At 40.4% G+C, this 14,985-nt stretch overlaps 1 protein-coding gene across 2 annotated transcripts in view; it reads left to right on the plus strand.

Moving 5' to 3' along the window:
- Positions 1-13,990, plus strand: part of ATP7B (ATPase copper transporting beta) — a 40,004-nt gene extending 26,014 nt beyond the window's left edge. For both annotated transcript variants that reach the window (XM_033052528.1, XM_033052527.1), the window contains exons 11-21: positions 908-1,062; positions 1,247-1,381; positions 2,244-2,438; positions 3,909-4,091; positions 5,631-5,829; positions 7,008-7,154; positions 8,263-8,405; positions 9,937-10,140; positions 10,256-10,373; positions 11,148-11,250; positions 12,552-13,990. In XM_033052528.1, the coding sequence (XP_032908419.1) occupies positions 908-1,062; positions 1,247-1,381; positions 2,244-2,438; positions 3,909-4,091; positions 5,631-5,829; positions 7,008-7,154; positions 8,263-8,405; positions 9,937-10,140; positions 10,256-10,373; positions 11,148-11,250; positions 12,552-12,816 (1,847 nt within the window). In that variant the 3' untranslated portion in view covers positions 12,817-13,990. The remainder of the gene's footprint in view (positions 1-907; positions 1,063-1,246; positions 1,382-2,243; positions 2,439-3,908; positions 4,092-5,630; positions 5,830-7,007; positions 7,155-8,262; positions 8,406-9,936; positions 10,141-10,255; positions 10,374-11,147; positions 11,251-12,551) is intronic.
- Positions 13,991-14,985: the final 995 nt, after the last annotated feature.

Raw genomic sequence — 14,985 nt, forward strand, 5'->3', positions numbered from 1 at the left:
AAAAAACTGAAGGTTTTCTTCTCAGTTTGGCCAGTTACTAACCTACTGATGGAATGGGTAGAGTCATAACAGTATTGTCATTATTCCAGCGTTCTGGTTGGAGTTTCCCCTGGAATGTATTTGTAGAGGTGGTATCTTCTCAGAAATAAGTGGAAATATTGATAAGATGCTGGAGTTTGTATGACAGGGCTCTCTCAATGAGCAAGGAGGGGGAAAGAAAGCTTCAAAATTTAATGTTTATTAAGGGTCACAGGACTTTTTTTACATTTTCTGAAATTTTCATTTCAGATTGTAAATATAGTAAGGATTCAATGCACTGTACAATTCTTTATAAATAAAGGATACAAAAAATTTATATTGACATTGGATTACTTGTTCCAGTTCTATTTTTACTTTACTTGGGAACAGGGACACCTTTAGCTTCAGGGAACCAGTTGTTATCACAACCACTAAAAACAGAGAAAATAAAGATGTTCTAGAGCTAGTATTCTGACAGAGGTAACAGGAGAACAGGAGCTTTTCCGCAGAAAAACCTTTCCAGCCTTTGAAAACTGAGGGTCATGGAGACAAAGAGAGATTTCTCAAACTTCAATTGCTATGCAAGGTGTTTAAGGAGAAATTCCTAGAAGTACCTTTTCCAACCGATTTACTCCTTGTCCTTTTGAGGCGTGGTACACTGAAAAGTTAAAACCAAGGAAACAGCATTTGCTTTGAAACTAATTCTATAAAAAGGTTTATGAAAGTATGACGCTACTTATCCATGTCTTCACCAGACAGAGATACACAGTATGTGGTTTCTGGTTATTATTGCATGGCATACTGATTTTGCTAACATAGAATGAGCTGTGTGCTAATGGATTATGCTGTTAGGAGTATTGGCTCATTTATTCTTACCTTTTCTTTTCAGGGGAACCTATGCCAGTCATTAAAAAGCCTGGGAGCACAGTGATTGCTGGTTCTATAAATGCACATGGCTCACTTCTTGTTAGTGCGACTCACGTTGGTAATGATACCACTCTGGCACAGATTGTGAAATTGGTGGAAGAAGCTCAAATGTCAAAGGTAGAAATCATGGAGAAGAAAGCCTTATTCACAGATTTTGATTGAATACTAAAAAGATTCTATGTTTTGATACTTACACACTTCAGCAAACTGTTTTTCCAGAACTATTGTGTATTTTCATGAACTCTGCATATTTATGTGTTTCGATCATGAACATACAAATAACTGGGTTTATTTTTTATAGGCACCCATCCAGCAACTGGCAGATAAATTTAGTGGATATTTTGTTCCATTTATCATCATCATTTCAACTGTGACATTGATAGTATGGATCACAATTGGTTTTGTAAATTTTGATATTATTAAAAAATATTTTCCTGTAAGTAGTTTTATTTTTATAACTAGATTTGTGTGTTTGTGTCATCCAATGTAATTAACATACTTTTTCTATATCGGGGTTGATTTTATAATCACCCTGAGAGGAGCTCTGTTGGTTAGATAATAACATCAAGGTTATGGGTTCAATCCTTGTATGGGCCTTTTACTTTAAGAGTTGGACTTGATGATCCTTGTGAGTCCCTTCCAACTCAGAATATTCTGTAAATACTAATGCAAAACATGGTATTTTCTGCTAACAGAACAGGTAATTGTGCTATTTAAAATCTCTCTGCAGGTATAAATATATCTGCATTTACATCTTAGCTCTGCATGGGGTTAATGGAAATTATTGACAGCATTTCTGGACTAAACATGATCTATAGCTGCATTGCAAGGAGCTGAGCCATTCCTGTTATGTCTGAAATTTTTGTGGCTATTCCTGTTTCTGATGGCAGATAGTGGCTTTGGCTTGAGAAAGTAGCTGGGCTTCTGTTGTCTTTAGGATGTGTATTTGCTATGCTCAGCAGCTGGGGGGATCTGTGTATCTTGAAATAACAGTCTCCTTTCCTAAGCTTTAAAGGAAATTCCAACAAGTGATGTTGATACCTGGGAGACTCAGAGCAGAGACAAGCATTTGTATGCTTGAGATGCAAAAAATCCAGAAAATACTGCCATAAACAATTCATAATACTGACCTTTCTTTAGCATTGCAATAACAATAACAGAAATTTCCTGTAGTGAAGTTTTCCAGATAAATGTGTTTTCTAAAATGACTGTGATTGATTGTTCACCTGTGTTATCTGCTGTTGACAATTTTACATATCTTTCTTTGTTTTTTTCCCCTCTCTTCCCTCTTTTTGCAGAATCAGAGCAAAAACATTTCAAAAGCTGAAATAATACTGAGGTTTGCATTTCAAACCTCAATCACTGTGCTGAGCATTGCATGCCCTTGCTCTTTAGGCCTGGCTACCCCCACAGCTGTAATGGTAGGCACAGGAGTGGCTGCGCAGAATGGTATTCTCATCAAAGGAGGAAAACCCCTGGAAATGGCACATCAGGTTAATAATTAATTCTGTACTTTTGTAGCTTACCCAGCTATTGCTACATGAAATATAATGCCGTGCAGGTCCAAAGAAAGACTGTGGAAAGTTGTTTCTTTTTTATTTTTATTAATTGACTGCTGCTTATTAAGGCTAAGAAGACAAATTGGACCTTCTTCAAAGTAGTCGCAGCAAAGTGTTGAGAGCCAACATATTCTACAATCGCATGACTGTGTGATTGCTAATCCACTTCATGGCCTCAGAGGTTTCTGATTTTGCACTTTGTTTACCTCTTCTGCAGAAGAACCCAATAATCCACTGGGCTTTTTCCTTTCCTTGGAGGCCTGTTGTGAAATGCATATTGTTCATGGTCATGATCAGTAGTTTAAAATGTAGAATGCAAGGAAAAAAAAATATTTGAAGTTGTTTTAGTGTATAGACAAGAAAGATAGAAGGGAGACAGAAAAAAGCCTTCAAAGGCAGAAAAATTATGCAAAGAGGAGGAAGAGGTTGAAGGAGAAAGAGGTTTGACGTCCACAGCTGCTGAAAAGAAAATTAATCAAAACCATGCTGTGATATCTGTATAAGACACATGCAGAACATTTTAAGGGAGAAGGATGGTAACATCAAGTTAATCAGATTGATAATTCTTGTTCTTACTTGACCAGAGGTTTTTCTGAGGCTCTGGGAAAATAAAAAAGACTGCTAAATAATGCTTGGATTTTTTACCTTTTGGATCCAAGCAAGGCTATGGTCAGGGCTTTGAAAATTATGTGGACTGTTGGACTCTGCAAGGTTGGTATGTTGGAATAGCTGTATGTGGAAAAAGTGCCTACTTTGCTAAGTTTTTGGCTTTTGTGTTTCTCTCTGCTGTGTTTATTTTCAGGATTAGAATTGGCTTTATCTTTGGCTTCCAGTATATGTGGGGCTGTGTTTTTTTGGTTCATTTCTGGTTCCTCAAGACCCACTGGCCTGGCTAACTAGTGATGGCTGAGTTTGATGTCAATTTTTCTTAGGTTGTTTTTTCTTGAACTTCTTGCACTTTTTACATCTTCTCTATCACCACACCACTTCCAGAGTCCTCTTTCCTCAGTGTTATTGTTAATTGCTTAGAACTGCATTCAAAAAAGCCCTCTTTGCATCACATACCTTGTGTTAAAGTGATTAAGGTGCCATTACATGAATCCTGCCTGTGAATGCATGTATGTCCTTTGTGTGCGTCTCAGTCCTACAATTACAGTGTTGTCTGGGATCCTGATATGGGCACAGGTGGATCTTGTAGCTTTATGAGGAATGAATAATAAAGTGTAAGGAGACCTGCTGTACAGATAGTTCAAGGTACCTACAAGAGTCCCTGCTTCTGTATTCTGTCTTTGTGTGGATATAGTCAGTTGTTTAATAAAGTCTTGACTGTATCTATGTGCCACAAACACACAAGCATCCCTGCACTTGCAGGGCTTAGGCAGTAACTGTGTTTTTTTCTTGCAGATCAAGACTGTGATGTTTGATAAAACTGGGACCATCACCTATGGAGTTCCTAAAGTCACGAGGGTGCTTTTGATGGGAGACACAGCTGTGCTCCCCCTGAAGAAGGTATTGGCTATTGTTGGTACAGCAGAAGCCAGCAGTGAGCATCCTTTAGGAATGGCCGTCACTAAATACTGCAAAGAGGTACTGAGCCTTCCTGTTTCATCCAGGGCCTGAAGGCATCTGTGAAAATGCAGCAATGCTGTACAAAAGGAACAGGTCCCAGAGGAAAAGGCCTGTCTAAACACTAGCAGGCTAGGAAGCTGGGAGATTGTATGGCTGTGCATCTTGGTCTGGACATCACCAGGCAGTGTATTTAAACTGTGCTTTTCTGGTAACAATGTGGAGTTCTGAAGGAAGATCTTGCTAAGTTTGTAATGAACTAATGAGAAAATAAGGAATATATGCAGGAGGAATACTTAAAATAACACCATGAAGCAAATGTGCATGATGACATTTTATATTACTTGACTATAGTCACTTCTATTAGTCACTTGCTCATTTGAATAAATTAGGCAAAAGGCTTTAAAGCTTGAATATTAAACTGTAATATTTGTGAGTTTCAGAAATGAATTAATAGATTACTCAAGTCTTTGCAAATTTTACATATCCTCAGAGATCATTTATATACGTCATGTGTTTCTCAAGCTTCAGGAAGAAGTAAAACACAAACCATAGTGAAAATAGGAAGCCTGTATAAAATAAAAAAAAATTATATCTGCTAAGAAAAATTGTTAATTGATTAAGGGGGAAAATAATTTTAAAAATAGATCAAATTTGCTAGATTTTTCAGTGATAAAATCTAGAATTAAAACCATAAATTTAGAAAGAAAAAGAGAATATAAGCAACAAACCAATTACCTTTCTTGTATTTTACATTTCTATTTAAAATTTGGTTTAGTACCCTGAAGTTCTGTAGTCATCCCATGCAGCAGTTATTACTGGATCATGACTTATATGGATTGTAATACTACACTGTTTGCAGATGCTCTTAACACCTGCCTTGTCATCCCCTGTGTTTTAAGATCACTGAAAGGTACATATAGTTCAAACTTTCAGAGGCAACCCAGAATAACTTGTTTATAAATTAGTATTTTCTCCGTTCTTTTTGTAACTCACAGGGTCCCGATAATCCCTTTATCTCGTCTTGAAGAGATGGCTTCTCTCTGGCTTCTCTCACTAACTCAACAGAAAAACCCAGTTTCCCTAACATCCAGACAGATCCCTCCAGGAATTAGAAACAGTTTTTCACTATATTCTTACATTTATACAAAAGTGCTGATCCACCACAGCCAATTGTCTGAGAGGTTAATTAGAAGTTGCATCTTTTAGAAGTTTAATGTTGAAATATTTCTCTTTCATTCCTAATCTTGGCTGAAGTAATAAACCGATTTAAGTTTTTCATCCTCAAACTACCAGAAAAAGCTGTTCCTTATGGTTTGCTTGTGCTAGGGCTGAGACCTGGCTGTGATCTGTATGGCTGCCCCTTCCTAGAAGTCTAAGCCACAGCACACCCAGAGCATCCTTATTTTTAGTTCTGTACTGCAGATACTCCAGGCTAGTTTTCAGTTGGTCAGTCATTGTCAAGAAGAGGAATGAGGCCCCTTTTTGGCAAGAGTTATCTCATATTTGTGCCCCACATGGGCAGCACAGATTGATCATGGCCTCTGGTTACATCTGCAGGAACTCAGCACGGAGAGCCTGGGATACTGCACCGACTTCCAGGCAGTCCCAGGCTGTGGTATCAGCTGCAAGGTCGAAGGAGTTGAGGCCATCCTTGGCACAGCTGAGGAAGGTCCCAATAAGCTGGATGCTAACAGGAGTGGGGACAGCAGTGCTGCTCTGGGAGATAACGCAGTGATCACGCTCTTGGAATCACAAGGTAAGTGATTATCTGCCCCTGTGCCAGCTGCAATGTGAGGGAGAATGAATCAACAGCACCAAACACCTACCAGACTATGTACAAGAGAAAGGTGGATATGGGGTAGGAGAAGGCAAAGAACAGGAGGGACAAAAATGCACCCTAAAAAAATTGAAGCTCTCTCCACAACTCTCTGCAATTCAGAAACTTAAATGAGAATTAGGTACAGTGATGGGTACTTGAAAATTCCATACAATACATAGACAATAAGGCATATCCAGCAATGTTCCCTTTGGACAGAAGAATGGTCCAGCAGACAGCAAAGTTTGCCATTTAGCATTATCTTCCCATTTAGAGCATTTACCTTTGACATGTATTATCTTACTGCAACTTTTTATATCCTACCCTTTAGTTCCATATTAACTTGGACCTTTTGTTTCCTGTTCATATAACTCTCAAGGCATTTAATTAAAAAAAACCACAAACCCAAACCCAGACCTATTCAGCATATGCAAAACAAAGTATGCTATATCTGAAAACTGATTTTACTGCTTGATGTTTTTGATTAGGCCAATACATTCAGGTTTGTTTCAAACTCTTGACACCACTTTGTTATTTTGTAGTGTAGGAGAGAAAGAAAAGATATTTAAAGCCTTCTTCAAGGAGCTCATCAATTCTCTTCAGAAGGCTTGGTGCTCTTGACCTTTTTGAGAAAACTATTAGAAGAATTAAATAGAATGAGAACTTCAATCATTAGAACTGTGCCATTTGTGAATGGTGCTAATGTAATACTTTCTCACCTGGTTATATGGTTCTTGTGAAGTTAGATTGAATTCATAATGAGGTGTGTTGTTTGTTAGAACTACACTACTTTTTTCTGTCAGAAATAGACTTTATATTTGAAAGTCATTAGTTGTGAGAACAAAGCAGGATGGCATTTACTAAATGCGCCTACTGTGCTTATTCAGAGAAACAATGCCAGCTGACAAAGGCAAACACCAGCAAGTACTTCCATTAAGTCCATGACACAGTTCTGTGTGTAAACAGGCACAGAGTGAGTCTTGAAAGAGAAAACTTGTATGAGGCTCTCCTCAGGCAGTGCCTCCACCTAACTTGTCTTCCTCAAACATCTCTGCCTGTGTGCGCTGCTTTTGAGGTACTCATTTTTATTTTTGTGTTTTTCTTTTTTTTGCACAAAGGTCCATCAGCTTCTCAGAAATACTCGGTGTTGATAGGAAATCGTGAGTGGATGCGACGCAATGGCTTGAATATTACAAATGATGTAAATGATGCTATGACAAACCATGAAATGAAAGGACAGACTGCCATACTCGTGGCTATAGATGGTAACTGCTCTTGCTTAGAGTGACTTAACAAATATGAGTCAATCCTACTGCAGAACGGATGAAAACATTCTAAAACAGTTGATCAGTAGTTTAGTGTCAAGAAACTACTAATCTTTTCGTGCAGAACTGCTTGTGAACTGTGAAGTATCAAGGTGTTCTTAAAGGAAGCTCTTGCCACAGAACAGTGTTTATAAGCTTTTGTTGTGTAGGTTTTAATTTAAGAATTAAATTAATTTAATTTAAGAGTTTCTGAACCCCCTGTTGTCTAGGATCATTGTTCAAACAAGCAGGGCCAATAAGGTGTTATGTCCAATCCTTAATTTATGTTAGTTAAGGATCATGGACCAACCTCTCACATCACTGGTTTCAAAACATGCAGTGAATAAACATGGTGATTCATTAGATCACTCATGTATGATAGATTAGACTGAATGAGTTTTACCAGTGGGATTCTGTTCTGTGCCATGCAGAAAGAGATCCCAGACAATGCCTTGATATGAGAAATGATTGCAATGGTGATAGACTGCCAGCACACCTTTAATCTTGAAATGAGGCCAATGATTCATTTACTGAACAAATATTCTTGGTGCTCCTAGAGAGCAGTTTTGAAAGGCATTTGCTTGTGAAGGAAGAGTGGATGCACCTTTGAACCAATGTACTGGAGGGAAGATGCAAGACTTCTCAATGAAAGTAATTAATTCTAGTAGAAATACAACCCTGACAGACTAGGGGACATAAAACAAGACTTTATATGCTGCTTCTTGGAGGAGTGGCTTCAACATCTGACCTGGGCACAAATACCAACACTTTCTCTGACCCATTATCACATACTCATATCATACCAAAAAACATAAAAGTCAGACTTGTTTAAAAGCTGCTCTCCTCCTCGTCTTCCTGGTCCCTAAATATCAAAGGTGTTTACTGTTTGATCTGAAACAGGCAAATGATAAAGAGACTGTAAGTGAGAAAGCTGCAGACATGAGTGTTGATATTGCTCAGCATGTGTTACTTCACAAGCTGCCGCAGTGCGATGGAGGGGGAGCTCTGCTCTCTTGCTGCCCCTTTGGCTCCCACAGCTCTCTGACAGAGGATGTTTTTATTTGTGCAGGTGTGTTGTGTGGAATGATTGCAATAGCAGACACTGTCAAGCAGGAGGCAGCCCTTGCTGTGCACACACTGCAGAGCATGGGAATAGACGTGGTGCTCCTAACAGGGGACAACAGGAAAACTGCAAAGGCCATTGCTACTCAGGTATCTGCTTCTCTGTGCTTCAAAAAGCTACATGATGAGATTCTGAAGCTGCTGTTTGCTCTGGTGAATTTGAAGCTGGAGCTTCAGTTTTGCTGGAACTGCAGTTTCCCTGGATACATTACATGAAGAGAAATTTTTCTTGAACTGGACTGAATCATGTCATGTCCTATGGCATAATAGAGGCCAGTGGCTGCATTAAGATCCCACTGAAGACATGCAGTCAGTACTTCAGAGTAATGGAGCTCCTTGCAGTAATTGGTTGCTGAACTGAAGTCTCCTGTTTCCCCTCGCTGAAAGACAGACCTCTTTGGTTAGTGATGAAGGAAAGTTCCTTGAAGGTCCAGTCCTGGTCATAGTTAGGGAATCCACAGTGTGGATTTGTCATTATCTTAAATGGTAACATAACAATATGAATTATTGTCAAGAAGCACAGCAGTCTAAAAGAGGTTTAGTTTATATGAGATTTTCCCTATCTCAAACTATACATGAAAAGTCAGATTCTCACTCTACCTTGCTATGTTTCCACCCTCTCATTCTTCATTTCCCTCCTTCCCTTTGCATTGGTCTACTTCTATTCTTACCATGTGCCACTTTGCTTTCCTCAGGTGTCCCACCACACAGGTGACTCAGCCAGCACTGTGGTATGCACATTCTTCTGTGCTGTGAGGTCTGTTCTGTTTCTCTGTGTGATGCTTTAATGCTCCTCCTTTTGGGTTTCACACTTTTGCTTTGTGTTCAGTTATGATAAAGTGCTTTCCCACCCAACTTTCTTTGTCAAGGAAAAAGAAATCTTTCAGAAACAGGCTTGAATTTATGGTTCCAGGAACACAGATGAATGTTTTAAACAAGCTTAGTTTGTGTCAACCTACATTTTCATTGAATTTTTGAAAGGTACTTTCCAATGGAAAGAAATGGTAAGCAGTTTTAAAAATGTTATAAAATGTTACTTTTTAAAAGGTTAAAAGAGAGCTTCTATCTTATGTGATGAAAAGCTGCTTCTTTCAAAAAGGTGAAGTGCCAGGTCCTGCACCTGGGTCACAACTATCCCATGCAGGGCTACAGGCTGGGGGCACAGTGCCTGAAAAACTACCCAGCAGAAAAGGACCTGGGGGTGCTGCTTGACAGTGGCTGAACATGAGCCAGGGTGTGCCCAGGTGGCCAAGAAGGCCGAAGGCACCCTGGCCTGTACCAGCAATAGTGTGGCCAACAGGACCAAGGGAAGTGGTGGACTCACCACCCCTGAAGGTATTTAAAAGACAAATCTTTATTGCTAGCTCCAGAAGCCATGCAGACGTGATGCTAAGGGCAGAGTATGGTTTTCCAGTATCTCTGCAGTAGGAGGGTGCTGTTATCAATCCTGTTCTTATGCCAAAGACGTATTGCTCTTCAGTTTTCTGTGTAGCTTGCAGGTGTTGCCTTCTCCAGAATCAGTTTGGTTGATATTCCTGTTTGCCCTTCACCTAGAAAAGCAAATGGCTCTTCCTTCCAGCATGAAGCATGTAACCAACAGTGTGTCTTTCTTTGTACGTAGGTTGGGATCAGAAAAGTCTTTGCAGAGGTTCTTCCTTCTCACAAGGTTGCAAAGGTCCAGGAGCTTCAGAATGGAAAGAAGAAGGTTGCAATGGTTGGTGATGGAGTCAACGATTCCCCTGCACTAGCCAGGGCCGATGTTGGAATTGCAATTGGAACTGGCACCGATGTTGCCATTGAAGCCGCAGATGTTGTTCTTATCCGAGTGAGCACTACCATTTTGGCCTATCCTCTTTTATCACTGACACCCTTCATTTTGTTTTCATTTAGTTTTCTGAAGACTGCATGTGGAAAACTTTCAGTGCTTTTCTGTCTTGCAGAATGATTTGCTGGATGTCGTTGCCAGTATTCACTTATCCAAGAGAACAGTTCAAAGAATACGAATAAATCTGATCCTTGCCTTAATTTATAATATGCTTGGAATACCCATAGCAGCAGGTATGTGACTGCCAGAGCTCAGCTTGTCAAAGAAAGCAGCACAGTTGATTTCTCTGGTACCTCTTGTAGGATTGACTCCCTGCTCAAGGAGCCAAAGACAGGTTCCTAGATTATTTAAAACTTGGTAGAAGGAGGGCAAAATAAATAAGCTGGGTTTTTTCCTCTTTTTTTTTTAATCCCCTCTTTGTTTGCCTCTTAGGAATAAATACTTCTAGATGAAATTAAAACTATGATCTTCATATAGCAGTACTTGGGGATTAGTTTCAGTATACTCAAACCCAGCTCCAATCAGATGTACCTACTTTTGGGTGCTCCCTCATTTATTTATCCTGAATCACACATTTCCTCTCCTACTGCTTGTATTCTTTATGCCTCTGTCACACATTTTCTTATGCTCTAAATTCCTACTTAAAACTTATTTCACGTGTTCCTTGTTTTGTTTATGAGTAACTTCTCCCTCCTTTTCCCGTACTATTGCCTTGTCTTTCTGTTGCCTTTGCTGTGTTTCATATGTGCAGAATATCTGGAAGGGGCAAATAGTCTCTGAACCCTTTGGCTTCAGTCTTGTACCTGTATTGGTGCAAAGGTCATCCCTTGCAGTGGAAGGGACATGCTTAGTAATAAGTGAATAAATACAAATATTGATCCAGTTGTGTTTATGGAGGTCTCAGCAGTTGTGTTGCAGAACTGCTGATCTGTTCTGTGACATGCAGGGGTGGAAATGCCCATGCTGGGACAAGCAGCTCTGGCTCATGTCCATATGTTTTTTTCTAGGTGTGTTCATGCCTGTTGGCCTCGTGCTTCAGCCTTGGATGGGATCAGCTGCAATGGCAGCTTCTTCTGTGTCTGTCCTGCTGTCTTCCCTGCAGCTGAAATGGCAAGTTGCCTTGTGTTTATCAGCTGGGGAGCTGTGGCAGTACTGGGGCTGGGACTCAAGTGAGACACTACTTTGTGCTTTTTACATCTTGAAGTACCTGAAAGTCCAACCTTCACATGTTTTTACTGTAGCTGGGGTCTTCTGTATCTTACAGTACAGTATAGTATAAACTAATTTAGGAAATCTGTTACTACATCATGTTTCTAATCCTGCTAGTGCTCAATATAAATACAAATGGCATCCATACATGTCTGTTTGCAGAATCAGCCCTACCACTATAGGATTTTCATCCTAAAAGGTTTCAGTGTATAGTTATCCAAAAGGTGAGAAATTCCTTTAAAGGGATTCCTTAATTCCTTAATTCCATTTCTTTTGACCTTGTGCTGATTGCATTAAGTGTCACACACCATTTTGAGTAGATATTGAGAACCCTCTAAAAATATTTGGCTAAAATATTTGGCTTTAGACTTATGGAAGCTGTATTACAGTATACACTTTAGGACAATAATCGTAATTGAAGCTTCAGATCAGGTGAATAGAACTTCAGATTCCAAAGATCACAATAGTGCATATGTATGTGAAGAAGACCACACATGCATGCCATTGTTGTGATCTGACTTAGGATACATTGAATCAGAAAGTGATTTTTGTGTCGAGTCCATTCACATGCAATTGTCTTCTATGAACCTTCTAATAATACAGCAAACTCGTAATTTTTATTAAAGAACCTCACTTTGAGAGTTCCTCTCTTTTACTATTGAAATGTTTTAATGCCATGTGATAAATACTTTTAGCTATTTAACACTGTGTCTGAAGTGCATGGAACCATAGAATCATTTGGGTTGGAAAAGACCTTTAATATAATTGAGTCCAACCATTAATCTGGCAGCACCCAAACCACCACTAAACTATGTCCCTAAATGCAAGAGTGCTCAATCAGTGGTATGTGGTCTTGAATGACTGGAAACTCAGATAAGAAACATCTTATCTGCATTTCTCTATTATCCTTCTGTGTTTGTCTTGGCTTGAGAGAATCGGCAGACTCAAAATTCAAGTATTAATAAAAGTTATTATTTTGTAACTGATTTTTGAGACCATTGCACTCTTGACACCACACATTTTAAATTGGTTGTTTGTGAGTTATTAGATAGGAAACTTAAACATACGTAATTAATCTATTTTTTTCTATATAAAGACTTTCAATACATGTAGGTTATCAGAAGTTTCTAATTTGTTCTAGTGCCAAATGCTTCTACACGTTGACCTCTAGTTGTTAATATCTTTTCTTTTTCTCCTCCTAGTTACAAGAAGCCAGACACGGAAAGTTACGAAGCACAAGCTCAAGGCCGCATGAAGCCACTCACTCCTTCTCAAATCAGTGTTCACGTTGGAATGGATGACAAGAGGAGGGATTCTTCCAAACCATCTCCTTGGGATCAGACTAGCCAAGTGTCCCTCTCTTCCTTGGCTTCAGACAAGCTGCCAAGACGCAATGGTTTCATTGAGGAGGAAAGAGCCAAGTGGTCATCGCTCCTAAATGGAGCAGATGAAGAACAGTACATCTGAAGCACTTAATACAGGGGAAAATGTTCCTGTTCTCCAGTCAGGGGAGGGACTGACTTATTTCATCAACAGCTTCAGTGTTGTACGTGAAGTATTCCTTCAGCTCATAAGACAATGGCAACTCAGCTCAGTGTTGGGTTGAATGGATTGTGGATTTTTTTCAGGTCACCAGTTATTTCTAGTTATGGAAATAATCTGTGGCACTACAATGAACTGGCTTGTTTGCACACAGCATTTAGTGAAATAGTGTAAAATTGAAATTTTCAGTCTAAAACTGTTTCTTCTGTGACTCTTTGCTAGGAACCAAATTTCTTATTTTTTACTCTTTCAAACTTCATTACTTCAAGACCACATGAAGCAAAAGTATTTTCAGAGCTGCCAAATAATAATTTGTGTCTAAATGAAATTAGTAATGGCATAAGGAACTCTGTGGTCAGAAGTTGAATTTTTACACAGAATCCTAACTAGCTGTACCACTGTGAGAACACTTTGTATTTAGGATTCATGGCATCTCCTGGGACCAAAAATGCTTTGTTGTTTCACCTGCTATAACTCTCTGAAAGCTCTTTTTCAAAGATTTTCACTTGCTTTGAAGTATTGCATCCTTTTGATGCACATTTCTACTGCTCTCTTTAATTTTCTCTTTTGCTCCATATGAGCCCTTTCCCCCTTCCTCTTGATCTATGAGTTATGATTATGTTTACAGATATTTCTATATGGGACAAACTCCTTTAAGTCGCCAGAAACCATTCCATTCCGATTGAAGTAGATAACGGTAGAATAGCTCCTGGTCCCAGTTATCCAAGATACTTTGCTAGACCCTAGGGAGCTCCTTAGAGTTGGGCAGTTGTCTGTCTTTCCTCTGACAGAGTGAAGAATTTATGCCAGTGTGAGCAAAGGTGGTACTTATCTTGGTGTGACTGAGAAGAACTAACACTGGTGTGGCTCCAGCATAGCTGAGGAGAGTGAGCTTACTGCATAACTTAACCCCAGCTTGCTGGTTGCTTAAAATGCAGCTAAAAGTTTAAATTATAAAGGTGGAAAAATGGCCTTAAAGTGGGCTTCTGTTTGCCACAGTACAAATAAATGACAGGACCTGAACTAATAAAATTAATACAGTAATTTCACGATTACAAGCCACACCATTTTGACTAAAATTTTGCTCCCACCCCAGAAATGCGGCTTATACTCAGGAGCGGCTAATATGTGAATAATTTTCTGACATTTACAACCCCAGAAGCGCCAGCCAGGTTGCCGAGCCGAGCAGCTGCCAGTAAAACCCAGGATTCCGCGATTGTTACAAATTGGTTACTGTGTTGCGCGGCGGGTGGGGTCAGCTCAGTGCAGGCAGTGCGGGGAGGCGGAGGGAGGCGGGGGAGCTCCCTCTTTCAGACGGGGGAGAGGCGGGGGGCTCTGTGCTGCCATCCTCACGGCCCGTGGGGGAAGCGGGAGGCTCCTGCCCCCGCCTGCCGCCGCAGGAGCAGGGGTGCTCCTTCCCCTCCTGCCGCCGCCGCTGCGGGAGCGGGGGGGCTCCTTCCCCTCCCACCACTGCCATCGTGGGTGCTGGCGGGCTCCGTGCCCCCCTGCCACCACGGGGCAGCGCCAGGGCGGGTGAGCGAGCCTGGTGGCAGCGGCAGCTGGCCCCGAGTGGCCCTGCCGAGCGGCCCCACCGAGCTGGGCCACATGGCCCCGTTGGCAGCCCCGAGCGGGCCGAGCCTGCACAGCCCGAGCCGAGCCAGTAAACTCTGTTTATTGTTACGATTTGGCAACTTTGTTGCACGCGGGTCCTTGCTGCGAACAACAGAACGGCTTATAATCAGATGCGGCTAATTTATGGACAAAGAACGAAATGTTTGCCAACACCCGGAGATGCGGCTTATAGTCCGTGTGGCTTGTAATCGTGAAATTACTGTAATTTAAATTTGTATTTATGTTTTGCATTGGTTTTAGTTACCCTCTTTACTTCAATGAGAAATCAAAGTGCTGGACAACCTTTTTTTGCTTTAACATCTTTACCAAAGCTTGCAGTAACTTCATCCCTGTGGATGTCAGATTCACCCCTTAACATTTTTTAGTGAGGACAGTAGGAATCAACAGCTTTGATGCACTGGTTCCAGTCCCAGAGCACCACAGCTGTCCAGCTGTGGGACTCTGATGAAAGCAGAGTTTTAT

The sequence above is a fragment of the Catharus ustulatus genome, chromosome 2 (assembly GCF_009819885.2).
Source record: "Catharus ustulatus isolate bCatUst1 chromosome 2, bCatUst1.pri.v2, whole genome shotgun sequence".
Lineage (NCBI taxonomy): Eukaryota > Metazoa > Chordata > Aves > Passeriformes > Turdidae > Catharus > Catharus ustulatus.